At 53.8% G+C, this 27,076-nt stretch overlaps 1 protein-coding gene across 5 annotated transcripts in view; it reads left to right on the top strand.

Moving 5' to 3' along the window:
- Positions 1-27,076, top strand: part of DAGLA (diacylglycerol lipase alpha) — a 103,604-nt gene that overhangs the window by 6,988 nt on the left and 69,540 nt on the right. For 3 of the 5 annotated variants that reach the window (XM_078869153.1, XM_078869154.1, XM_078869155.1), the window contains exons 2-3: positions 21,276-21,400; positions 25,067-25,278. In XM_078869153.1, the coding sequence (XP_078725279.1) occupies positions 21,306-21,400; positions 25,067-25,278 (307 nt within the window). In that variant the 5' untranslated portion in view covers positions 21,276-21,305. Of the gene's footprint in view, positions 1-12,986; positions 13,038-21,275; positions 21,401-25,066; positions 25,279-27,076 lie in introns of those variants that run through there. The other 2 variants (XM_078869156.1, XM_078869157.1) reach the window with 2 other exon arrangements.

Genomic DNA, 27,076 nt, shown 5'->3' with positions numbered 1-27,076 from the left:
ATTTAATCATTGCTCAATTGTCACTGACTTTAGACAATAAAAAATGCGTCACCTTTCTTGTGAGACTGATTCCGTCAATGGGTAAGATGCGTGGGCAACGGTTCAAATCGGTAATTCTGGCGATGGCTCCACCGGCATCGTCTTGATTTATAAAAAAAATGTGTCAACGATCGTTAGTCTAATGAGGCTTTTTAAGCAGTAGGCCGGCGGTCCAGTAACTTTGGGCACATTACATAAACAAAAATATACGTTTTTGGAAATGTTCTTCAATTTTGTAATCGTTCACCGGTGTCAGCAACATCATTGCGCGGAAATAGCGTTGTTAATTTCTCCGTTGAACACGTAGCAGTGGTGGCGATAGTAGGCTTTCGCAACCGATATCATTCGTAATGAAGCAGTTTTTTGTTTCGGGACAGATCGCATAAGTATACATGTGTCACTATGAGACCTCCTTTACCAGTGGCAAAATATAGTAATAGGTTTTTACCTTTTCAACTGGTACGCTTTTTGGCGTCATCTGGTCCAACACCAATGGAGACTAGTTTCTAAGAAAAGCTGTCTCGGGTGTGGACCAATCAACTTCAAGGACAGTGCATATCATTTTCATCATCAGAGTTGTTTATTTTTGCATTTCGACTGCTTGTGTTGTGGTTATTGCAAACATGATGCCTTTTATAAAGGTGTCAGTTTTTGTACCAGTTGAAAGGGTAAAAACCTATTACTATACATGTGTCCTCAAAGCCTCCACCACCCGACGCAACCAATTAAGTAAGGCTTGTCACGAGAAACAAATGACAGCCGTGTGAGAGAGAGAGAGAGGCAAGGAGCTGCGTGAATTTCTCAGTAGACGAGGCTGCGAAACTTGCTTGTGCGCGTCGTCGTCGCATTTGATATGCACGAAGCCCCGAGGCCTCCACAGCACGCTGACGAGCGTCGTCATTTGAGCGAGGGTCCGCGCGTCGTGCCAGAAGGCGGATGACAGAAGGTGCCATAGCTCCGGAGGGCAGCCGTGCGAGAGAAGGAACCGCGTCGCAGAAACCGCGGATGGAGCTGACGGAGTGGGGGCGCCACGGTGGCTAGGAGATGTTAACTACCTCGCCAGGTATACAGGAGGTTGTGGGTGCAATCCCGACCATCACGCCTGCTGTTGTATATTTGGTGTTTGCGTGTCTCTTTCTATCATCATCATGGTGGCTAGGAGATGTTAACTACCTCGCCAGGTATACAGGAGGTCGTGGGTGCGATCCTGACCATGACGACGCCTGCTGCTGTATATTTGGAGTCTGTGTGTCTCTCTTTCTATCATCATCACGGTGGCTAGGAAATGTTGACTACCTCGCCAGGTATACAGGAGGGACGTGGATTCGATCCCGACACTGACGCCTGCTGCTGTATATTTGGAGTTTGCGTGTCTCTCATCATCATCACGGTGGCTAGGAGATGTTAACTACCTCTCCTGGTATACAGGAGGTCGTGAGTGTCAGCCCAACGCCGGGTCACGGTTCGAGAGATGCTTTGCTCCACCCATTGTAATGAATGTAGCGGCTTCCAGTGGAAGCATGGATCGTGGGAGCCCATGACATACTGTACAACGTAAACAAATTCAAAACAACCCATTCTTGCTCGGAATTCGATGTCATGTGGCAGGGGTATACATTGTGGTAAGTGCATACAAAATATATTTCTGTACTGTACTTTCATGCTGCTATTGCGTCACGATGGCGAGATGTTAACTACCTCGCCCGGTATGCAGGAGGTCGTGGGTTCGTTGCCGACCCTGACGCCTGCTGTATATTTGGAGTTTGTGTGTCTCTCTCCCCGTGGTCGCGTGGATTTTTCTCCGGGCCCTGCTGTTTTTCCCTCCACATTTAGAATCGACATCACGCGTTTAGTGTATTTGGCTGCTGGGAATTTCCACGTGATGAATATTTCGCAGACCTTGCGGCACTCATCCGATACGCCCTCTTGACATGAGTCTGTATGTCAGGATTCTCGGTAGATCAAAGTAGCCGACAACGTCTGCGCCGAGCACTGCATCGGCACGCCAAACGACGCCCCTCCCATGCATACGTCGTCCTGCTATGTCAAATACTCAATTGTAACAACAGCAATCGACCCCATTCGGTCCACCACAGCGCTCGTGCCAGGCTAGCTGTCCTTTTGAGCCCACGTGACCTACAACACACGCACACCGCTGTCGCGCGTATGCGCCCACTCAGGCCGGCGCGTTTGTGTTGCCGCCGTACGTTTGAGCGCGCGCGCGCATTACGCGTACGCGCGTGCAAATGCAATTTTGAGCGGACCGCTTCTGCCCATCTTCTCGAGCGTGAGCGAGCGCACGAGCATCAATCCGCGTGCCCTCCGATAACTCTGTACGCACGCTGCCCGAGCGTTCGCGTGACGCGGGTGCCCGCCGCGCTCTTGCGTGCGGTTGCGTCGCTGTCGTACGAGCGCGGAGAAGTTTCGTTGCCACTCAGACTTTGTGGGGAAAAATTCTAACCGGAGCCGTTGCATAAGAACGGAGGAGCGGGGGGGTGGGTAGAAAACAGAGCGTGTAACTCGAGATGTGGGAAAGTGTTTACCCCCCCCCTTCGATTTTGTTGTTGCACCGATGGCTCCGTTCATCGCGACGACGAAGCAGGCCAGAGACAGAAAAATCACGCGGCGATCTGTGCGTGGCTTCCCCCGTTGGGCTGTGTGCACGTACGTACGTTGAACCTCTTTCGCGCCGTACGTAGCCGGCCGTGCGGAGCGCAGGTGTCGGGCTGATTGCTGAGTGTGTCTTCTCTCAAGCGTTTTGCCACGTATCACGACGACTGCGGGATGTTCGTACGTTGAACTTCTTTCGCGCCGTACGTAGCCGGCCGTGCCAATCGGAGGTGCGCGTCAGACGTACGCGGGATTCCTCACGGGCTGACGTCGGTGAACGTGTCCCCCGCGCGGTGCCCGGCGAAAGCTTCGGGAGAAGGAACGTTGGACACGCAGCTCGAGCCGGAACACCACGCGGCCGCGGGAACGCACGTGTCGAACGTATGCGTCCCACGTACGTGTCGAGCGCACGCATGAACGCACGCGTGAACGTACGCGTCAACACACGCGTCGGACTTACACGTCCAACGAACGCGTCGAACATACTCGTCGAACGCACGCATCTAACGCACGAGTCAAACCTACGCGTCAATCGCGTAAACGTACGAGTTAAACTTACACGTTTTGCAGTAGTTGGTGGAGGATCGCAGATGAAGCGGGTACAGTGGTACCTCGGTGTATGTCGTTAATTCGTTCCAGGAGGTAGGACTTGTACCGAAAATGACGTATACCAAGCGAATTTTTCCCGTAAGAAATAATGGGAAAGGAAAGAATCCGTTCCAGAGTATAAGAAATGATATTTTACATGGCATATTATACATTAATGGGGCTGTATAAAATAATTTAGACACTACGTATTACTAAAATGCATACATAAATTGAAATAAATGCATAAATAAATTAAAATAAATTGAAATAAAAATTTAATTGAACGTCACTGTACCTTACTGAGAGGAGTTGATAGCCTACGAGGATGGTGGTGATGAAGGGGAGGGGGAGGAGGAGATGTTATTTTTTGGAAGGAGAGTTCCCTTCCATTAACTTCAGGAAGCTGAACATTTTTTTTTCTTAACTTGGACCTGGTTGAGGCTCGCCAGGTTAGAGTTTTACTAAAAAACCTGTCCAGCAAGGCTTGTGCACTGAACAAGATCTACTCTACAGCCAGACTGAGGAGCGGCGCTTTGTTTCAGTTGTGAACGGGGTCTACGTGGGTATGCGGTGACTCATCCTCACCCACACAAGTTCTAGCAAGCGCGTCGTATCCCAAGCAAGACGTCGTATCCCAAGCAAGACGTCGTATCCCAAGACATTTTTTCTCCTTCTTGGTTCTTTCGGTAAAGTCACGTAGAATGGAAATAATAAAATGATAAAAATAAAACATAATAAAATAATTCTCACGACGTTTCGGCCACAACGCAAGCAGCCGTCCTCAGGTGAAGAACAGGTCTGTCAGAAAGACAGCGTGACTTTACCGAAAGAACCAAGAAGATGAATCCCTGCAGTCACGAAAGCTTTAAATCGAAACATTTTTTCTCGTCAAAACACGACGTATACCAAATGCGACGTATTCCAAAGCGCTCGTATACCGAGGTATGACTGTAATTGGCTTTATAAACACAATTTCTAACCACGTTGTTGAGCGGGTGCACATTAATAATAATAATAATTCTTCTTCTTGGTTCTTTCGGTAAAGTCACGTAGAAGGGAAATAATAAAATAATAAAAATAAAACATAATAAAATAATTCTCACGACGTTTCGGCCACAACGCAAGCAGCCGTCCTCAGGTAGAGAGCAGGTCTGTCAAAGAACCAAGAAGATGAATCCCTGCAGTCACGAAAGCTTTAAATCGAAAAATAATAATTACATTTATAAAGCAGATTTCGTCAAGGATGTCAGAGTGCCGTACAAAACACAGCGACAGTAATCGGCGTGACGAGAACTCGTGAAACTAAAAAAACTAACAAACGGTAAAAGCCGCTTACTCGTTTGCTTAAAAGTTGAAAAAGTGTACAGATGAGATTTAAGACGAGCTTTATAAATATGGCCACAGACTCTGAGATCCTGACACCTCGTGGGAGATGGTTCCAAGAGAGTCTGGGGCCCACAGTTGTAGTTTTAAGTGTCGCACTGCCACGCTGTTCCCGCAGCTTCGTCATGGCTTACAGCACAACTATTACTACTATTTCGATTTAAAGCTTTCATGACTGCAGGGATTCATATTCTTGGTTCTTTCGGTAAAGTCACGCAGAAGGGAAATAATAAAAGAATACAAATAAAACATTAAATTCTCACGACGTTGATATGGTAACTCCTTTGTCAAGGCTCTCTCCTCCTCCCACCCAGCTTCAAGGGCGCTGCCAAGCTTGGCGGTGTTCATTAAGACGCTGTCTTCCCGACAGCTCTATTTCTTCACCTGAGGACAGCTGCTTGCGTTGTGGCCGAAACGTCGTGAGAATTTTATTTTATTATGTTGAAATTTTTATTATTTTATTATTTACCTTCTACGTGACTTTACTATCTTTACTTTATCAGGTAAGGCCCCAACTGAGCTGCTTGTGCCAGGCTGTTCGGTGTGCTTTCGAGGCCACGTAAAGTATATAACGCGCGCACACGCCGTCACACGGATGCGCCCAGTCGGTTGGTGCGTTTGTGTTACCACCGTGCGTTCGAGCGTTCGCAAATAATATGGCTCAACGGAGTGGCTGATAAATTGTGTGGGAATTTACAGCAGCGAAATCCTCTTAAACGCATGACCTTGATTGTAAATGTAGAGGGAAAAACCGGAGGGAACTCACGACCTCCTGTATACCAGGCGAGGTAGTTAACATCTCCTAGCCACCAAATTTAGAAACAGGTGTTTAGAGCATTTGGCTTCTATGAATTTCCACACGATAAGCCACTTTGTTGAGCTATCACTTGTGGCCGGGTCGCTTCTGAAAAAGAGCTGTACAGCTAAGTGGGCCTTACCTGGTAAAAAAAAAAATTGTGAATCGTTAATAATTCTCAGACTTTTGTACAATCCACTGCTGGAATTCGACGTCGGTCACGGGTTGTTGTTTGCACATTCGTCGCCACGCCGGTCGTTGCGGGTTGGCGAAGTGGGGTGTGCCACTACTGATTCGGATATCGTTTGCCGCTGATGTTAGCCGTGGCCGGGCATCGAACTGTGGTGGCCAGGTCAGAGGTCGCAACCGGGTACCCGATACCCGTACCCTACCCGATACCCGGCTACCCGTACCCAGCCGGGTACGGGTACGGGTAGGCCGTGAGTCACTGGTGAGTAACCGTTTGTCACTTATTTCGGGTAGGGTACGGGTACGGGTAGGGAACGGGTACCCGTACCCGGCCGGGTAGGGTACGGGTAGCCGTTTGCGACCCTGGTGCGGCCGGGTACGGGTAAGGAATCAAAACCCGTTTGCAACCTCTGGGCCAGGTTCATGGCACAGCGCCCCGACCACTGGGCCACCGCCTCCGACGACACAAAGGTCGGTATGCAGCCCCCGCATATTGCTTGCCCTTGTCATCGTGGGGCCTCCACTGGAGCGACTTTGAGAGGGAATCTGGTCCGCTCTGCGACGCTGGCCGGATGCGCCGGCGGAGGCGAGCGTTACCCATGCTTCACCCCACCGCCGCGCGACTTCCGTGCCGGAACGTGGAATTGCACCTGGCGACCTCCGGCACGACGCGACGGCAGCTCCCGCCCGTGGACCCTCCGAGGCGTCCGCGAATCTAAACGGCTTCGGGAATTTGTGGACCCTCGCTCGACAACCCTGCGGATAAGAAGGGTTCGGGAACAAGAGGAAGGCCGACAGGAAAGAGTTCTGCCGCATAGCAGCCTGGCGGGGCGGCGATGGGGGGGGGGGCGGCATCGGCGGTGACATTTCTCCGGCGTGAAATATCTACAAACAACATTGCAATCTGCATGCCGCTTTCGTCAGAGATAATTGCGTCGGTGCAACGATACGGGGTATAAATAGGCGCTGGGGGAACAGACATATCAGTTGGCATTCTGTCTCTGTCAATGCGAACCACGTGATGGCAGTGGCCGGGGCGTACAACGACTAATAATAACTCGCAGCCCCCCCCTTTTGTCGATCCGCTGCTGACGTGAAGGCCGCCCCAGCAAGCCGGGTCATCGTGGCGATTGTTTGAAGGTGTCGGGGGGGGGGGGTCGGGGGGGTTGTGTGGGGAGAAAGAACCAGGGGACCCGGTTCAAATACAGCTCGCCAGAGTGCGATGTGGCCCATTCACTTCGAACATCCCTCTCTCCAGGGTCGGATGTGCGATTCATTTGTCTGTTCCCGTTGTTATGGCCGTTGTCACCGTCGCTGTCGCTGCGTGAATTGCGCACGCCCCGCGTGAGGACTTGGGCCACGTCAATTGATGCCGTCCGCTTTTTCAGTTGAGGGAAGTCGAGAGAATTGCGGCGATGGCGGTGAGCTTTAGCGGGAGGGACGAATTGAAAAACGCCAGATTGGGATGGAGAAGAGGGTGGGTTGGGGGGGGGTATCAACTAAATAATTGGGCAGCGCTTACACAGTTGGGGTATGATTCGGATGAGGGTCGAGAGAGGGACGCGGGGGCGCAACATGCAGCGCCCGGGCGCCGGCGGTGCAGAGCCACCGGTTGACCTTTGGGTGGTACAGAGCCACCGGTTGACCTTTGGGCGGTGCAGAGCCACCGGTTGACCTTTGGGCGGTGCAGAGCCACCGGTTGACCTTTGGGCGGTGCAGAGCCACCGGTTGACCTGCGGGCGGTGCAGAGCCACCGGTTGACCTGCGGGCGGTGCAGAGCCACCGGTTGACCTTTGGGCAGTGCAGAGCCACTGGTTGACCTGCCGGCGGTGCAGAGCCACCGGTTGACCTTTGGGCGGTGCAGAGCCACCGGTTGAGCTGCCGGCGGTGCAGAGCCACCGGTTGACCTTTGGGCGGTGCAGAGCCACCGGTTGACCTGCCGGCGGGCGACGGTGCCGGAGTCGCCCACGTGCGACAAACCCCCGGACTGCAGACGACCCGATCCTGATCGCTCGAGCGGCCGCGAGCTCGTGCGATGGAGAGGGTCGCGTTGATGCGTTTTGGACAAGGCGGCGGCCCCCCCGAGGTGGGGGGGGATCAGAGGTCGCAACCGGGTACCCGATACCCGTACCGTACCCGATACCCGGCTACCTGGCCGGGTACGGGTAGCCGTTTGTGACCCTGGTGCGGCCGGGTACGCGTAGGCCGTGAGTCACTGGTGAGTCACCGTTTGTCACTCATTTCGGGTATGGTACGGGTACGGGTACGGAACGGGTACCCGTACCCGGCCAAGTACGGGTACGGGTACCCATTTGCGACCCTGGTGCGGCCGGGTACGGGTACGGGTAAGGAATCAAAACCCGTTTGTGACCTCTGGGGGGGATCGGCGGCGCGGTGACGGTGACGGTCTGTGCTGAATAAAGCCACGGGGTCCTGTCAGCAGAGGGTAAATAATAGATGCTGTACATGACTTGGGACGGTTTTGTTGCACGCCGGCAAAGTCTTGTGGGTAAATCCGGCGCGAGCTTCGAGCGTCGCTGTCGCGAGCGTCCGCAATGTGCCGCTGTCAGCACGACGCTCGGGGCGAAAGGCGCAAAACAAATGCTGCGATTCATTTGTCTAGTCCCGTTGTTATCGCCGTTGTCACCGTCGCTGTCGCTGCGCCGTGCAAAATCGCGCTCGCCCCGCGTGAGGACTTGGGCCACGTCGATTGATGCCGTATGCTTTTTCAGTTGAGGATGTCAAGAGAATTGCGGCGATGGTGGTGAGCTTTAGCGGGAGGGATGAATTTAAAAATGCCAGATTGGGATGGAGGTGAGGGTGGTGGGGGGGTATCAACTAAATAATTGGGTGTTGCGTGGTACGTGGGGAAGACAGCAGCTCGTTTTGCCCCATAATTAGCGGATCTGGGCAGATGCTGAAATTAACTGGCTGGTAAACAAAAAAAAACACATTCAGCATCGCTGATGGGAGTCATGGATGCGCAACTCCACGCTCACGGCCGCTGTACGGTGATGACAACGCGGCTGAAGTATTTGTGAGCCTGACAGAAATCGGACTTGCAGAGATGTGTCCAGGGTACGCACGGACGCTGAACTCCTTTCGCGCCGTGCGTAGCCAACCGTGCTAATCGCGGACGTGCGGGGGAAGGACGAAAGACTGAACGCGAAAAGCGGTGAGAAAGAAATTCTAGATCTAATCCAGATACTTTTCAATCGCGATCCTAGATCCTTGTTGCTAGTTAATTTAATTGGTCAAACATCTCATTACAGTACTTCCACCTAGTTGAACATAGATCCTTATTATTATCATTATTACTGATAAGAAATAGTAATGGTAATTCACAAGCCTTTGTTTGTCCACTGCTGGATGAAAGCCTTCCCATGGCGTCTCTGTTATTGGGGGGGGCGAGTGGTGGTTTGACCATACTTCACCGCGCCGGTCAGTGCGTGTCGGTGAGGGTGAGAGAATTGTCCAGAGCCGGTTCATACATTGCAAGCGAGTTTACAACCTCGATGATTTCAAAGTGCGCCATCTCCCAGTGGCTTCCTGATATCGGAAGGAAGAGCGTTCCAGACGGCCACAGAAGCAGAATCTGAAAGCGCGCAATGTAGTGACCCTAAATAATAATAATAGTTATACAATAACAATACTTACATTTTATATAGCAGTGTCATTCGTGCCAACAGCATCCCACAATTCTGTACATTAATTATATATGAGGACCAAATCCCACGTACGCGCGTTGGCTACGCACGTCACGAAAAAAGCCACGCACACACACACACGCACATACACGCACGCACATACACACGCACACTGAGCAAATGAAAAGCCTACTGCCAAGCAAAAATATAAAGTGACTAAACAAATTAAGAAACGGCACCAGAGCAAACAACAACAACAAGGTTATCGCAACGGAGGAATGAGTCCATGAGGTAGAGTGCGCCGCTGGGAGACTCCACCAAGGTGACCTTTGACCTGTGACCTGGAGAAGCTCCGTCACAGCCGGTGACCTGCAGGCATCTCGCAGAGACCCCCCCCGCCCCCCTCAATCCGCTGACCCCCATGCCTCTGCCACGGCCCAAACGCATCGGCGGTTGACGTCGCGCAGGACGTAGCGTGTGACGTCGCACAGGACGGCGCGTGGGATGTCGCGTGCTTCTGCATTGTGGGGAGCGGTGGGGTAGCGGTTAGCGCGCTGCTCCACGAACCCGGCGACCCGAGTTCAATTCCCGCTCACGGCAAACCACCGGTCACGATTGCCTGAACCGGTCCTGGCCCTTCCCCTAAGTCGACTCAACCTCAAATGAGTACCGGGTGCGGTGCGTAAACATCGCCACTGGGGAGACGAAGGCGGCCGGGCGTGGTGTTGGCCACCCACCCCTTCGTGTGCCACAGTGCCGGCCTTCGGAGGTGCTCGTTAACCGCACTTGCCGCAAACATTCTGTTGCAGGTTATACGGGGGAGCTTTACCTTTTGCCTACATCTGCACGCGACGCCCACGCGTGTGCTTAAGCGGTGAGTTGGCGCCCGTAAATAATGCAACTCTCCAGTAATAATTACAATTGTTCAGCCTCGGTTCACGGGGCTCGGAGCCCAAGGCACACTTTTGGGGATCGTGAGCGCTTGCTCTTAATTCGCGACGCTCAAATTGACTCTGCGGTAATTCCAGGGCTCTCTCATCCTTTTTATTTTATTTTACACCCCTTTTTATTAACTCACTCTGTCTGTTGTATCCTCAAATCTTGTAACTCTATTTTAACCCACTTCGCAATGTGGTATCGACTGCAACCTTGGTATACTTATGTCATACTGATGACAATACTATATTCTATCATTAAAAATAAAAAAATCAAATTTTAAGCATTATTTTGTATATGTTATGTTTCGGCTTGGGTCTAATTGTCCACGGTCAACTGACGTTGGCTGTAAATAACCACGGCCCCCTTACATTATGGCAAGCCTCGGGGCCATTTCCTGGAGTCGTTGACTTCTTCCATTACTAGTCCGGTACATTTCATTAAAGCGTGTTTAAAAAAAAGTTTTTGAAAAATATTGTTTATTCCATTGTCTTCTGCGAGCGAACTGGTCTTAACAAAAAAAAAACGCCAAACAGAAAATGAAATCTTTCATTTTTTGCTGTTGAAGAGTTTCCACCTTGGAGGGAGCATGCGTGTAATTGGTGGCCTGGTGATCACAGTGATGAGCGTATTGATCGACCTCTGGGGTACGCGGCGGTGGTGGCAGCGGTCGCGGGCGCACGCGGAGCCCGATAGTTGAAGACCGCCGTGCCAAAACAAGGCCCCGTATTGGATGAGAGCAACAGGAGGACGTGCGTGACACGCTGCCCACGTCACACCACACGCTGCCCACGTCACACCACGCGCTGCCCGCGTCACACCACGTGCTGCCCACGTCACACCACACGCTGCCCACGTCACACCACGCGCTGCCCACGTCACACCACGCGCTGCCCACGTCACACCATGCGCTGCCCACGTCACACCACACGCTGCCCACGTCACACCACACGCTGCCCACGTCACACCACATGCTGCCCACGTCACACCACACGCTGCCCACGTCACACCACACGCTGCCCACGTCACACCATGCGCTGCCCACGTCACACCATGCGCTGCCCACGTCACACCACGCGCTGCCCACGTCACACCATGCGCTGCCCGCGTCACACCACACGCTGCCCACGTCACACCACACGCTGCCCGCGTCACACCACACGCTGCCCACGTCACACCACACGCTGCCCGCGTCACACCACACGCTGCCCACGTCACACCACACGCTGCCCGCGTCACACCACGCGCTGCCCACGTCACACCACACGCTGCCCACGTCACACCACGCGCTGCCCGCGTCACCTGGCCGGGAGAGTTCGGTGCCGAAAATTGTTGCGCGCGGTCGGCTATAGGTCAGCCGAATGCAGCGGGGGCAGAAGACGCGGCGTGGCACGGACCGCGCGCAGTTGGCTCCGCGCGGTGCGAAACAAGTTCGGCACGCGTACGTGGAGGACATGCAAAAGTTTGCGATACGCGCATGCCACCCGAGGGTGAAGGGGCACGATGAATGGGGTGCTTTTGGCTGTCGGTCCACACTGTCGTGTCGGTACGACGGCTGTGTCTGTGGGATCCGGGACACATTCCGCCGACTGCTGTTGACAGAGGGGAGGTGGCAGGGGGGTGGCGTGTGTGGGGGGGGGGCCTTCCTTCATTCCACTTGCAGGGAGCCAGCGTCTCGATCCGCACGCGCGCCGGAATGCGTCACAACGTGGGGTTGGTGCTCGGGCAACGGGCGGGTCGGCAACCTGCGGGCTCATTAAGGACAGTTTCGTGATGCCGTTTATTACGGACTGCCGTCTCGTATTCACTCACGTCCATTGCGGCTCTTGAAAGGTTTTCGTTTTTTTTTTACCGACCGAATTCAAACAACAAAAAATAATGGCTCCTCTCGTTGCTTTGGTTGCCGACCCCTGTGCTAGATCAAGCCTCGGGGTCAGATCCACAGAGTTTGTAGAATATCCGTGCCATTTCCTGAGCCGCGTTTTGCAGAATCTCCCTGCGATTTGTGAGCTGCGTTTTGCAGTTCCTGCAATTCCTGAGCCGCGTTTTGCAGAATTTCCCTGCGATTCGTGAGCCGCGTTTTGCAGAATTTCCCTGCGATTCGTGAGCTGCGATGATTCGGGCGGAGGGAATCGCAGGACTCCACATCGGCGCCGCGGGTGGCAGGGTGGGGCGGCCGGCGCGGGGGCCCCCCGCCACCCCGGCGTGCCGCGTGGGTTCCGCTTAGCGCGGTCGGCTACGTACGGCGCGAAAGAAATTCAACGTACGCAACACGTACACGCACGTACGCACGTGTGGCGCATTCCCCAAATCCGTTGAGGCGGCGACGTCACCGCGAGGTGCCGGGAGGCCCCAGGCCTCGCCCTGAACTTGGCCTTAGTTTTTCATTCTCAAAGTGGCTTTGTGGCACCCCACCCACGACTGCAGGCAAATTGCCAAAAGAAAAGAAACTTTGCCGCGTGAATGAGACGGAACTGGTTTTGTGTTGTGGCTTTTTGCCGGCGCAAGTTTGCGGAGAGAATCTTGCTAGATGGCCCTTGATGTGTGGCAGAACCTCGGGAGTTGTGTCTGCGGGTGCAAAACGTGTGCCCCCGTCTGAAGGAAGCTACGCAGTGGGTGGCATGGGCGAGGTGTAATCGGGACTGAACCGGACGAGAGGTGTCTCTGAAATGTATGCGTTTGGGAACGGTTCACACTTCACTTCAATTTTTTTTTTTTACAAAATCACTTTCTTGTATTACTTTGTGGGTGACACCCACGGGTTGAGCGCGCTCGATCTACCCGTTTTGTTTTCCCGGCGACGTTTTAAAGAATTCCCAGCAGAGTGGTGCGTGGTGGCAAGTTTGTCGGTGAGGCGGTGACTTTTACTATTGTCTGAGCAGATATAAAAACAGAAATTAAAGTGTTTACTTTTCCGCTCGGTTAAATGAAACGATCACCGCTTTCTTTTTTCCTTGATATTTGTTGTGCCAGGTTTCCTGAAGCGGAGATAATCCAGTTGTTACATCATAATCGGAGGGTTTGTATCACGGTTCATTGTCAAATTTTGCCAACGTGGAGATATCGATAGGGGTGATTAATTTTGTTTTCAAATATCGTGTCAAGTAGACATTTTTATATTTGCTCTGCAACTAACATATGAAGGCTCACTCTCTAAAGTTTTACCAAAACAAAGCCAGAAATGTTCCTTTACAACCACCCAACCACCACCCAACAACCACCCAACAACCACCCAACAACCACCCAACCACCACCCAATCACCACCCAACCACCACCCAACCACCACCCAACAACCACCCAACAACCACCCAACAACCACCCAACCACCACCCAATCACCACCCAACCACCACCCAACCACCACCCAACAACCACCCAACAACCACCCAACAACCACCCAACCACCACCCAATCACCACCCAACCACCACCCAACCACCACCCAACAACCATCCAACCACCACCCAACAACCACCCAACAACCACCCAACCACCACCCAATCACCACCCAACCACCACCCAACCACCACCCAACAACCACCCAACAACCACCCAATCACCACCCAACCACCACCCAACCACCACCCAACCACCACCCAACAACCACCCAACAACCACCCAACCACCACCCAACCACCACCCAACAACCACCCAACAACCACCCAACCACCACCAAACCACCACCCAACAACCACCCAACAACCACCCAACAACCACCCAACCATTACCCAACCACCACCCAACAACCACCCAACCACCACCCAACCACCACCCAACCACCACCCAACAACCACCCAACAACCACCCAACAACCACCCAACAACCACCCAACAACCACCCAACAGCCACCCAACCACCACCCCACAAAATAGAATCGCTGCAACGAGTCGTGCAAGCTGGGGACATGGGTGAGTGTGTTTTCTCTCGCCAAGTGAGAACTCAATAGACCACGATAGCCATGTTTGCAACAGGGGCACCATGGTGCTGAGATGTTTACTACCTCGCCTGCTATACAGGAAGTCGTGGGTTCGATCCCGACCCTGACCCCTATATATTGGAGTTTGCGTGTCTCTCTCTCTCTCCCCGTGGTCGCGTGGATTTTTCTCCGGGTCCTCCGGTTTTCCCCTCCACGTTAAGAATCAACGCCACGCCTTTAGAGTATTTGGGCTGCTGTAAATTTCCGCACGATGATAAGCCACTTGGTTGAGCTGTCGTTTGTGATCAGCGTAGGTCGCTTCTGAATAAGAGCTCCTATAGCTCAGTGGGCCTTAGCTGGTAGAAAAAAAAATCGTTCATAGTTTCATAGAACTCAAGTGACCACAATATGCTTATTTACAACAGTGAGCCAAGTCACCGGAGTGGTGAGGTCTTGGAGTGGGTGAGAAGCGAGGGAAGGTTGTTGTCGTGGCAAGGCGGCTGCGGTTGCGGCTAGGAGATGTCAGGGTAGAAGAATGTCAGGCTAGGAGATGTCAGGAGATGTCAGGCTAGGAGATGTCAGGAGATGTCAGGCTAGGAGATGTCAGGAGATTTCAGGCTAGGAGATTTCAGGCTAGGAGATTTCAGGCTAGGAGATCTCAGGCTAGGAGATCTCAGGCTAGGAGATGTCAGCAGATGTCAGGCTAGGAGATGTCAGGAGATTTCAGGCTAGGAGGTCTCAGGCTAGGAGATGTCAGGAGATGTCAGGCTAGGAGATGTCAGGAGATTTCAGGCTAGGAGATCTCAGGCTAGGAGATGTCAGGAGATGTCAGGCTAGGAGATGTCAGGAGATTTCAGGCTAGGAGATCTCAGGCTAGAAGATGTCAGTTGATGTCAGGCTAGGAGATGTGACGAGATTTCAGGCTAGGAGATCTCAGGCTGGGAGATCTCAGGCTGGGAGATGTCTGGAGATGTTGCGGCTAGGATTTTGTCAGGATCGATCTCTGCCGAGTCTGAGGTGCGGATCGTCAACCCTCGCTCCCCCATCCCCGTCGTTTTGCGTGGTGGGTTATCTCCGTTTTGCGTGGTGAATTTATCTCCGGTTTCTCCAGGTTTTTATTTTTATTTTCGACCGCCAACCACGCGAAGCCAACCTCTATCTCGAGTGGCATTTGCTAAAACGTCCCCAAAAGAGCAGGACCCTCCCGAAACAAAACAAAAACACAACACAACAAAAAGAGTCGCGGCTCAGTGAATCTTTCCCCAGCGAGGGGATGGGGGGTAAACAATTGGCAGAGTTAAACACTGCAGCGGCAGTAATAGTCGGCGTCGTTGTAAACACGTTTCTGTAATGAAGTAATGCCACTTTATTTCCTCCTGTATGCTGCCGTGTGTTTTTATGTCGATGATGAAGTAGACTTCGCTACGGACGCTTGCCTTTCTTGCCTTCCCCCCCCACTCGCTCTCCTCCCACGCGCCCACCCCCCTTCCGCCCCCCGTTGTCTGCTACAAGAGGATGAAATGCATGGAGCATGATTCATTGCCTGCCGTTGGGTTTTTCCCCCCTCTCCCTCTCTCTCCTTCCCTCCATTCTCGCCCATTTTATCTCAGAATCCTTGAAGGTTGGAGACTGGGGAGAAGTCAGCCGTAAGGCACGGCTTAGAATTGTTACCGTGCGGTTGGAGACGCACGGAACCCCCCCCCCACTCGCGCGCGTCGGACGAGCGAGACGACCGTGCGCTGGGCGGTGTGTTTAGTCATCGCTGGAAATTCCCTGAGCCGCGATTCCGCCTAAGCCGCTCGAAGCGGCAAAAAATTAAGTAGCGCTCAGAAAATTCAGTCGTCGAGAGCGCCGCGGGCCTTCTGGGAAATACTGGACATCTGTGGACAAGAAAAGAGCTCTGTAGCTCATCGGATTCCTCCGGTGGTAATTAAATTGATTCTTATTCTGAAAAGGAAAAAAAATACGTCGCAGGCAATGGCGGAGCCAGGATTTTCAGGTAGTGGGGGGGGGGCAACCCCTCCAGCTATGAAAAATGATAGAGGAGTTGTTAGTAAGTGAGGACTTGTCCCTTGATTTTTATTCGAGGCGTGTGCGGCGATGGCGCAGCTATCGATCGAGGGTCGAATTCGAACCGCGTCGTGTGATCGGCATCGCACTCGCTGAAGGTATTGATGCCTGCAGGGAAGTCGTGTAGACTGTAGACGCAACTGCGCACAATTCTGAGTCACTTTTAACCGCTTTGCCGTTACTTTTCGCCAATTATGGACTCAGACTATTGTCCTATCATCTCATAGAGTCCCTGGCACGTCATAATATGCTACACAGTGGCAGTGGGGGTCGCAAAATACAGATTTATTACTAATAAACCTCAATGATTCGATCGAAATTAGGGATTTCGATCGGATCATTGGGGGGGGGGGGGCACGTGGCACCCCCCCCGGAGCAATAGCAATGGCCCTTCGGTTCAAGGCACCGCTGTTGACGAACGTTTTCGAGTTGGTTTTTGTTTTCGCCACGCGTGCTTGTGTGCACCACCGCCCAATACCAGCAGCATCACCAAGTGGTTTAAGTTTATAAGGCAGGAAGCTTTGTGGAGTTGCGGCGCACGTTGGTTGTGAACACGAGTTCCGTGTTCGATTCCCAGCCATGGCTCACGTCGTTTGCGAGTGAGAGGTGAACCGGTCCGGGCTTCCCCTTGACTCACCTGCCATAGCCTGCGTGGTGAAGTATGGTCAAACAACCCCGTGACTGGCGCGACGTGGGGCGGCCTTCAGCAGTGCACAAACCACCATCATCACGCGAACTCCGGTCATCTTCGCAGCAGCGGCTCTTGACGAAGCCATCGGACGAAGACGGCGATCACAGCGTCTCGCGATTTTGGATGCGCTTCTGCGGCCGTCTGGAACGCTCTTCCTTCCCGATATTAGGAGCTGTAATCTACGTTGAAAACGAACTTCTTTAGAACTGCTTTTTGTGTTTAGTTTATTGTCCTTACCCGCCCACCCCCGCACCTCCGATTAGCACGGTTGGCTACGTATGGTGGGAAAGGAAGTTAAACGTAAATACACACGCACACAGACAAGACGAAAGGCCACCGATTCTTGACTCGAATCGCTTCGCTGAATCGTGGGCATTTCTCGCATTGCAGAGAGGGGGGGGGGGTGCATCATGACCGCCCCTGTCCCAACATTTTATCGGCAAAACTAAGAGCAATTTGTTCATGCGCCCGGACACCGAGTCGCATACCCACAGTATCCAATACACACACACAGGTCATTGTGAATGACGGAGCCGTGTACATTCTCGTGGTGTTCTAGAAGGGCTGGAAAACTGACATTTGTCACACACATTGTCTCGCTTCTAACTAAAGCAAGTGCAGTATTTACATGCCAACAGATTAAAAAAAACGTGGGTGCCCAAAACGTATGGCCGAGAGAGAGGTCACTGGTTTTACTCATCGGGGAGAAGGGCTGAGGAGCCTAACGTTCTTCATTGCTTTAGTCCGCACGCTAAACGCTTACAGACACGCCATGTCCATTGGCTGCGAACTGGGACATTCTTATCGTGCGGGCGTGACACTGAAGCCCATGTGAAGCGGGCAAAGTCCGCCACCGGATTCTTTGTCGGTGAATGGGGATTGTGTTGCTTTGTGAGCGTGCTTGTGTCTGTGCGTGTGTCTGTGCGTGTGTCTGTTCGTGTGTCTGTGCGTGTGTCTGTGCGTGTGTCTGTTCGTGTGTCTGTTCGTGTGTCTGTGCGTGTGTCTGTGCTTGTGTCTGTTCATGTGTCTGTTCATGTGTCTGTGCATGTGTCTGTGCATGTGTCTGTGCATGTGTCTGTGCATGTGTCTGTGCATGTGTCTGTGCATGTGTCTGTGCATGTGTCTGTGCACGCATGTGTGCGGTCGTGGTGTAGCGGTGGTGCAGCGGTTTGCGCGCTGCGCTACAAACCCGGCGACCCGAGTTCGATTCCCGCGCACGGCCAACACCACCAGTGACGATTATCCGAGCCGATCCTGAGCCTCCCCTAGGTTGACTCGGCCTCAAAATGAGTACTTGGTGCGGTGTGTAAACATCGCCACATAGGGACAAAGGTGGCCGGGCGTGGTGTTGGCCACCCACCCCCCTCGTGTGCCGTGCCGGCCTTCAAAGGTGCTCATTAACAGCACTTGCCCCAACAGTATGTTAAGGTTATATGGGGGACCTTGGTCTTTGTGCGCGTGGCTGCCGCATCCACGTCCGTCGAGGTTTGTTCCCTCGCGTCGTCCTCGTGCGTCCCAAAAGCCCCGCCGGAGGGCACGGGCGGTCTCCGTTGTATCGGCTGCTCGACGCGGCTCCGTTCAGGTGTGCGAGCTCCTCTTTGCGAGCCTGCAGACACGTTCACGTGTGGGGTGGCACGGTGTCTCTGGCAGTCCAGCGATTCTGTCTTTGCTTACGACTGAGGGCGAGTGCCAGCAGATAATTTTTTGGCACTTTGCTACTAATGGATTAACATGATGACGATCGCTTGTGTTGCGATCGAAACGTCGTGATTTATTTGATTTTATTTCGATTTAAAGCTTTCGTGACTGCAGGGATTCATCTTCTTGGTTCTTTCGGTAAAGTCACGTAGAAGGGAAGTAATAAAATACTAAAAATAAAACATAATAAAATAATTCTCACAACGTTTCGGCCACAACGGCTGCTTGCGTTGTGGCCGAAACGTCGTGAGAATTATTTAATTATGTTTTATTTTTATTATTTTATTACTTCCCTTCTACGTGACTTTACCGAAAGAACCAAGAAGATTATTTGATTTTATTTCTCACTACGTGACTTTGCCGAAAGAACCAAAGAGTATGGATTCCTACGGTCACGAAAGCTTCTTGGTATTTGCGCAAAGTAACTCCGGAACGTACGTTTGTTTATGTCGTGAGAAGATGCGTATGACTAGAAAACCATGGTTAGCGTCGCTGTGGAGGTTTTTGCTAAGAAGGTAAATCAACGGACAATTGGCTGGTGCTTCCACGCCTGAAGCGCCACTTTAAAAAAAAAAATGTTTTACACATCTCACCGACCACATGGCCTTCTGGGAGTGATTTTTTCCCCCAGCAGTGTTGGTTTAATACAGTCCAAGGGAACTCTGCACCGGTGTCGACATTCAGTGTCTGAAGCAGCAGAGTCCCGGCACGCTTAAAACAATGCTGGTGAATTTGCCAGATGTTTTATGAATACGGGTCCTAGTTCAATTCCAATGTTAGCCTACGGGTAACAGCAGTGGCGAGCGATATCTGAAATGGTCCTGAGCCGATACCCTTCCCCACAAATTGACCAGTGTGGTGAAGTATGGTCAAACCACCACCAGCTTGACCAACGATCCACAAATGCGACGGAGACATCACGGCGATGCACCGCCCCGCTGCTCCCGACGCCGGATGTCTGGCTTGACCACCTGAACGTGAAATTATATTTGTTGCGCTGCATCTACAGAGCAAGAAGTCTTTGAGATAAGTTCATAAATGCCATGTGGATATGATACGTATGAGACAGACTGCAGCGTGTATGTTTGCAGGCGATGCTGCATGTGTGTGGTGCCTTGTGCAACTCCGCAGGATTGTGTCTGCACGTCTGCGTGTGCGTCTGCGTGTGCGTCTGCGTGTGTCTGCGTGTGTGTCTGCGTGTGTGTCTGCGTCTCTGCGTGTGTGTCTGCGTGTGTGTCTGCGTGTGTGTCTGCGTGTGTGTCTGCGTGTGTGTCTGCGTGTCTGCGTGTGTGTCTGCGTGTCTGCGTGTGTGTCTGCGTGTGTGTCTGCGTGTCTGCGTGTGTGTCTGCGTGTCTGCGTGTGTGTCTGCGTGTCTGCGTGTGTGTCTGCGTGTGTGTCTGCGTGTGTGTCTGCGTGTGTGTCTGCGTGTCTGCGTGTGTGTCTGCGTGTGTGTCTGCGTGTGTGTCTGCGTGTGTGTCTGCGTGTGTGTCTGCGTATCTGCGTGTCTGCGTGTGTGTCTGCGTGTCTGCGTGTGTGTCTGCGTGTGTGTCTGCGTGTCTGCGTGTGTGTCTGCGTGTGTGTCTGCGTGTCTGTGTGTCTGCGTGTGTGTCTGCGTGTCTGCGTGTGTGTCTGCGTGTCTGCGTGTCTGCGTGTGTGTCTGCGTGTCTGCGTGTGTGTCTGCGTGTGTGTCTGCGTGTGTGTCTGCGTGTGTGTCTGCGTGTGTGTCTGCGTGTCTGCGTGTGTGTCTGTGTGTGTGTCTGCGTGTGTGTCTGCGTGTGTGTCTGCGTGTCTGCGTGTGTGTCTGCGTGTGTGTCTGCGTGTGTCTGCGTGTGTGTCTGCGTGTGTGTCTGCGTGTCTGCGTGTGTGTCTGCGTGTCTGCGTGTGTGCCTGCGTGTGTGTCTGCGTGTGTGTCTGCGTGTGTGTCTGCGCGTCTGCGTGTGTGTCTGCGTGTCTGCGTGTGTGTCTGCGCGTCTGCGTGTGTGTTTGCTTGGGGGGAACAGCAGTGTGGCGGTTGGCGCGCTGCGCTACGAACCCGGCGACCCGAGTTCGATTCCCGCTCACGGCAACCACCGGTGACGATTGTCTGAACCGGTCCTGGGCCTCCACTAGGTTGACTCAGCCTAAAACGAGTACCTGGTGCGTTGTGTAAACATCCGCAACTGATGAGACAAAGGCGGCCGGGCGTGGTGCTTGCCACCCACCCCCATGCGCGTACCGCTCCGGCCTTCATAGGCGCTACTCGCGAACAGCACTTGCCCCTACAGTCTTGTTAACGCTATATGGGGGTGGGTGCATCTTTGTCTTTTTCTTGGTTCTTTCGGTAAAGTCACGTAGAAGGGAAGTAATAAAATAATAAAAACAAAACATAATAAAATAATTCTCACGACGTTTCGGCTACAATGCAAGCAGCCGTCCTCACCTGAGGACGGCTGCTCCTCACCTGAGGACGGCTGCTTGCGTTGTAGCCGAAACGTCGAAACGTCATGAGAATTATTTTCGGCTACAACGCAAGCAGCCGTCCTCACCTGAGGACGGCTGCTTGCGTTGTAGCCGAAACGTCGAAACGTCGTGAGAATTATTTTATTATGTTTTGTTTTTATTATTTTATTACTTCCCTTCTACGTGACTTTACCGAAAGAACCAAGAAGACGAATCCCTGCAGTCACGAAAGCTTTAAATCGAAAAATGTTTGTCTTTGTATGCGTGCCTCTAGGTGTTAGCGATGTGAGCGAGGGCCACCGCCATGCCGGGGATCGTGGTGTTTCGACGGCGTTGGTCGGTTGGAAGCGACGACCTCGTTCTTCCGGGGATCTTCCTCTTCCTCCTGCACGCCGTGTGGTAAACCCCCCGCCGCCATCCATCGGGCGGGCGTCCTGCGCCCGTTCGGCACACGCCGCGCGCGCTCAACGATCGACGTCAAACGTCCGGGCGCCGCGGGGGTGGGTGCGCGCAAAAGCCGGTCCCCGCGGCCACTTTAATTTCACGCAGATGTCACGAATCGGTTGGTAGCAGAAATTGAAAGGAACAACCCCGTCAAGGATAACGGTGCGTTTTTTTTTTATTCTTACAAACGATAAGCATGACCCCCCCCCCCCCCCCCCATTGTCAATGAGGCACACAGATATGCGTGAAGAATAGATATTTAACTAATTGCAGATTCGCAGGTTTAACGTACGAATCGCAACCACGGACACGGGTGGAGGCAATGGCAGCTGAATGTTGTACGAAGAAGCGTAAAGAGAGGCTTCTCTGCTTGCTGATCTTGTCAAAGAGCATGAACCACCACCATCACGCGAACTCCGGCCATCCTCGCAGCAGCGGCTTTTGACGAAGCCATCTGACAAAGACGGCGATCACCGCGTCTCGCGATTTTGGATGCGCTTCTGCGGCCGTCTGGAACGCTCTTTTTTCCCGATATTAGCAGCTATGCACTTTTAATCTATGTTGAAAACGAACTTCTTTAGAACTGCTCTTTGTGTTTAGTTTATTGTCCTTACCCGCCCACACCCGCACCTCCGATTAGCACGGTTGACTACGTATGGTGGGAAAGGAAGTTCATCATCATCAGCAGCAGTAGCAGCAGCAGCAGCAGCGGCAGCGGCTTTGGCTAACCGTCGAACAAAGACGCTCACCGCATCGCGCGCTTTCGGATGCTCCTCTGCGGCCGTCTGGAACTGCTCTTCCTGCCGATATTAGGTAGCCACTGGGAAACTACGGCACTTTTAAATCGACGTCGTCTATATTGACAAACTCATTTCTTTAGAACTGTGTGGCCAGGTCGCTTCTGAAAAAGAGAAATATAGCTCAGTGGGCCGGTACAATAAAAATTATTTTAGTTATTTTTCAGTTGGGATGCATTGACGCGCAAAACCCCAAGATGTAGCGCTCTCATGCATATTGCGGTTCTCGGCACTGATACTGGACACTGGGGTGTGAATAATTATAATAATAATGATGATATACATTTCAACTCGTAACGCGCCGCATGCTACTCGCTCGCTCCCGCCGAGAGAGGACGACTCGGAGGCGCGAGGAGGAACCACAGACGAGCGGGAAAGGCGGCAGCAGCAGTCAATTCCACTCCTCCAAGCTCTGCGGTCCTCTATATACCGAGGTGTTGTCGGCCAATCAATGAGTGTTCATGTACGTGGGAGGAATCCGGAGCATTTGGAGAAAACCCACGCGTTTGCGAGGGCGCAACGCTGTATCCCATACGGACAGGGGGAGATGACATTATTCCACACTTTCTGAACCGCCTTTCTCTCGGCGAGCCGGAGTGCGAGCACCTCCTCGACGCCCACGGCAAGGGCTGCTTTGTACGTATGTGCGTCGGACTTCTTTCGCACCGTACGTAGCCGACCGTGCTAATCGGAGGCGCCGGTGGGGGTGGGGGGGGGCAGGGACAACAAACCAACCCTCGCCGCTTCCGCATTGCTGGATTACCAGGCCAAGTGCAACGTAGCCACCGACCACCGGAGCTTTCCAAAAAGGAAGTTGAAGGCGTTGGTTGCACGGATGGGTCCCGTGCGCCTTTGTCACAGGTGTCGTTGAGCCGGTGGGAAGTGAGCAAGTGGAGCGAGTGAGGCTGTGTGCGTCTTCGGCTCGTGATGGGCGCGTTGAATGGGGTTGTGAGGCTCAAGTCAAGAGACGTGTGCTGTTTGGCAGGCCGCCCACTCAACGGCCTAGTAAGAGTGGAGTTCCGCTGGGGCGTTCAAATTGTGTCGTGATAACGAGCGTTGGCCGTGTTGTTTGGCAGTCCGGTGCGTCGTCACTCGAGGAAAGCAACTCGAAAATAAACTTCCTGGGCCCATTGAATACAGGCGGTGGCACGTCGGGGTGCGGGGAAATTTCATGGGAGGATCGGGTTGGCGAACTTGCAGGTTTTTTAAACAAAACATGGCCGCGGTTTTAAACGTGCGATTCGAGCGGTGAGCAATCGTTCACGGATCGTGAGGTGACTTTCGTTACGAGGCCGTAGGATGTCCACCAATTTAGGGCTCTTAAACGAGACGGTGGGGGGGGGGTGTAAATTGTCCACGGTTGTTGATCGGGGCGGGGCGGGGGGGGGTGGGGGTGTAAATTCTCGCGTGAAACACCTGCGGCGTTGCTTTGTTGAACCAGCTCGGACCGCACCTCCCCGTCTGCCCTGCGACGGCGTCGCCGCTCTCACGGTTCGCGAGCGCTCCCAAGCCGCACGAAAGGTGCTCCCAGCCCGGCAGTCAAGAAACCGCGTTTTTTTCTCCACAAAACGACGAACGGTCGCCTTCAGAGTGACACGCTCCGTACGCAATCGCGCAAGACGACTTCCGGGGCCGGGGGGGCAAAAAAAGCGACCGAGAGATTGCGTCGCGGTTGGTCGCGTCGAAACTTTGCCCCCCCTCCGCCTCCGCCACCGACCGCAACCGCCCCAACGGTTGGCCGCCATCGCCACCATCGCCACCATCGCCGGCATCGCCGCCATCGCCACCATCGCCACCATCGCCGCCATCGCCGCCATCGCCGCCATCGCCGCCATCGCCACCATCGCCGCCATCGCCGCCATCGCCGCCATCGCCGCCATCGCCACCATCGCCACCATCGCCACCATCGCCGGCATCGCCACCATCGCCACCATCGCCGCCATCGCCGCCATCGCCCCCATCGCCGCCATCGCCACCATCGCCACCATCGCCGGCATCGCCACCATCGCCACCATCGCCACCATCGCCACCATCGCCGCCATCGCCGCCATCGCCGCCATCGCCGCCATCGCCGCCATCGCCGCCATCGCCGCCATCGCCGCCATCGCCGCCATCGCCGCCATCGCCGCCATCGCCGCCATCGCCGCCATCGCCGCCATCGCCGCCATCGCCGCCATCGCCGCCATCGCCGCCATCGCCGCCATCGCCACCATCGCCGCCATCGCCGCCATCGCCGCCATCGCCGCCATCGCCGCCATCGCCGCCATCGCCGCCATCGCCACCATCGCCACCATCGCCGGCATCGCCACCATCGCCACCATCGCCACCATCGCCACCATCGCCGGCATCGCCACCATCGCCGCCATCGCCGCCATCGCCGCCATCGCCGCCATCGCCGCCATCGCCGCCATCGCCGCCATCGCCGCCATCGCCGCCATCGCCGCCATCGCCGCCATCGCCGGCATCGCCGCCATCGCCGCCATCGCCGCCATCGCCGCCATCGCCGCCATCGCCGCCATCGCCGCCATCGCCGCCATCGCCGCCATCGCCACCATCGCCACCATCGCCACCATCGCCGGCATCGCCGCCATCGCCGCCATCGCCGCCATCGCCGCCATCGCCGCCATCGCCGCCATCGCCGCCATCGCCGCCATCGCCGCCATCGCCGCCATCGCCGCCATCGCCGCCATCGCCACCATCGCCACCATCGCCGGCATCGCCACCATCGCCACCATCGCCACCATCGCCACCATCGCCACCGCAGTCGTTGTCCGCTGTCACCACGGCGTCACGCGCGCGCTGTCCCCCCCCCCTCCCCCCCCAGGCTCGTGGTGCTGTGCGTGGTGCTGTTCGGCGTCCACTTCGACGCGGGCAAGCTATGCTCGCCCACGCTCGTCGACCATGGCAAGGGCTACCTGGGCATCCTGCTGGCGTGCACCGTCGCCGAGGCGGCCATGGTGTGGATGAGCATGCGGGGCAGCATACTGTACACCGAGCCGCGGAGATTCATGCAGCACATCATCTACATCCGACTGGGTACGACGCGAGCGCGGGGGCACACCGCGCGAGGAGCGTTCGCCCCTGGCGTCGCTTTTGTCGAAAAATCTTCATTTGTTATCTGTCAACAGCAACAACAACAACGTACGTGAGCTGGCGGCCCGGGCTGGTGAGAGCCTCAGCTGTGATTAAATGTGGTGTCTCAGAGTGCGGTGAGTCGATGGCGTGAGCCCCGGTCGTCAATGACTTTCAGAGACCCGTAGACTCGCTCAGAGACTTGCACAGAGACCCGTTGACTCGCACAGAGACTTGCCATAGATTCCTATAGACTCTCACAGAGACTTTCACAGAGACCCGTAGACTCGCTCAGAGACTTGCACAGAGACCCGTAGACTCGCACAGAGACTTGCCATAGATTCCTATAGACTCTCACAGAGACTTGCACAGAGACCCGTAGACTCGCTCAGAGACTTGCACAGAGACCCGTAGACTCGCACAGAGACTTGCCATAGATTCCTATAGACTCTCACAGAGACTTGCACAGAGACCCGTAGACTCGCTCAGAGACTTGCACAGAGACCCGTTGACTCGCACAGAGACTTGCCATAGATTCCTATAGACTCTCACAGAGACTTTCACAGAGACCCGTAGACTCGCTCAGAGACTTGCACAGAGACCCGTAGACTCGCACAGAGACTTGCCATAGATTCCTATAGACTCTCACAGAGACTTGCACAGAGACCCGTAGACTCGCTCAGAGACTTGCACAGAGACCCGTTGACTCGCACAGAGACTTGCCATAGATTCCTATAGACTCTCACAGAGACTTTCACAGAGACCCGTAGACTCGCTCAGAGACTTGCACAGAGACCCGTAGACTCGCACAGAGACTTGCCATAGATTCCTATAGACTCTCACAGAGACTTGCACAGAGACCCGTAGACTCGCTCAGAGACTTGCACAGAGACCCGTAGACTCGCACAGAGACTTGCCATAGATTCCTATAGACTCTCACAGAGACTTGCACAGAGACCCATAGACTCGTACAGGGACTTGCCATAGATTCCTATAGACTCTCACAAAGACTTGCACAGAGACCCGTAGACTCACTCAGAGACTTGCACAGAGACCCGTAGACTCGCACAGAGACTTGCCATAGATTCCTATAGACTCGCACAGAGACTTGCACAGAGACCCATAGACTCGCACAGAGACTTGCCATAGATTCCTATAGACTCTCACAGAGACTTGCACAGAGACCCATAGACTCGCACAAAGACTTGCATAGAGACCCATAGACTCACACAGAGACGTGCACAGAGACTTGCACAGAGACCCATAGACTCGCACAGATAATTGCATAGAGACCCATAGACTCGCACAAAGACTTGCATAGAGACCCATAGACTCGCACAAAGACTTGCATAGAGACCCATAGACTCACAAAGAGACGTGCACAGAGACTTGCACAGAGACTCATGACTCGCACAGATAATTAATTGCATAGAGACCCATCGCCTTGCATATGGCGAGTTGTGATTCAATCGGGGGTATCTCAGAGTGCCAGATATTTCCAGTTGACAATTACTGCAGAGACACACATCACATAGGGCGGTGTGCACATCACTGTGCCGCCACTCCTCAGAGTTATATGAATTTGATACGATAACACAGACAGACAGATAAGGATATGATTGATTGCTGTTAAACAAAAAAAACCTCATCAATTTTGACATTCAGGTGGCTCAACCACAAAAGGCTTCCCAGCGGAATGTTTTACAGCACGCTTTGTGCGAGCGGGTACATTTCTCGTCGGCAAGACGTCGCCTAATAAACG

The sequence above is a fragment of the Lampetra fluviatilis genome, chromosome 27 (genome assembly GCF_964198595.1).
Source record: "Lampetra fluviatilis chromosome 27, kcLamFluv1.1, whole genome shotgun sequence".
Lineage (NCBI taxonomy): Eukaryota > Metazoa > Chordata > Hyperoartia > Petromyzontiformes > Petromyzontidae > Lampetra > Lampetra fluviatilis.
The sequence above is the reverse complement of the archived record's forward strand: the minus strand, read 5'-3'. Positions and strand labels throughout refer to the sequence as shown.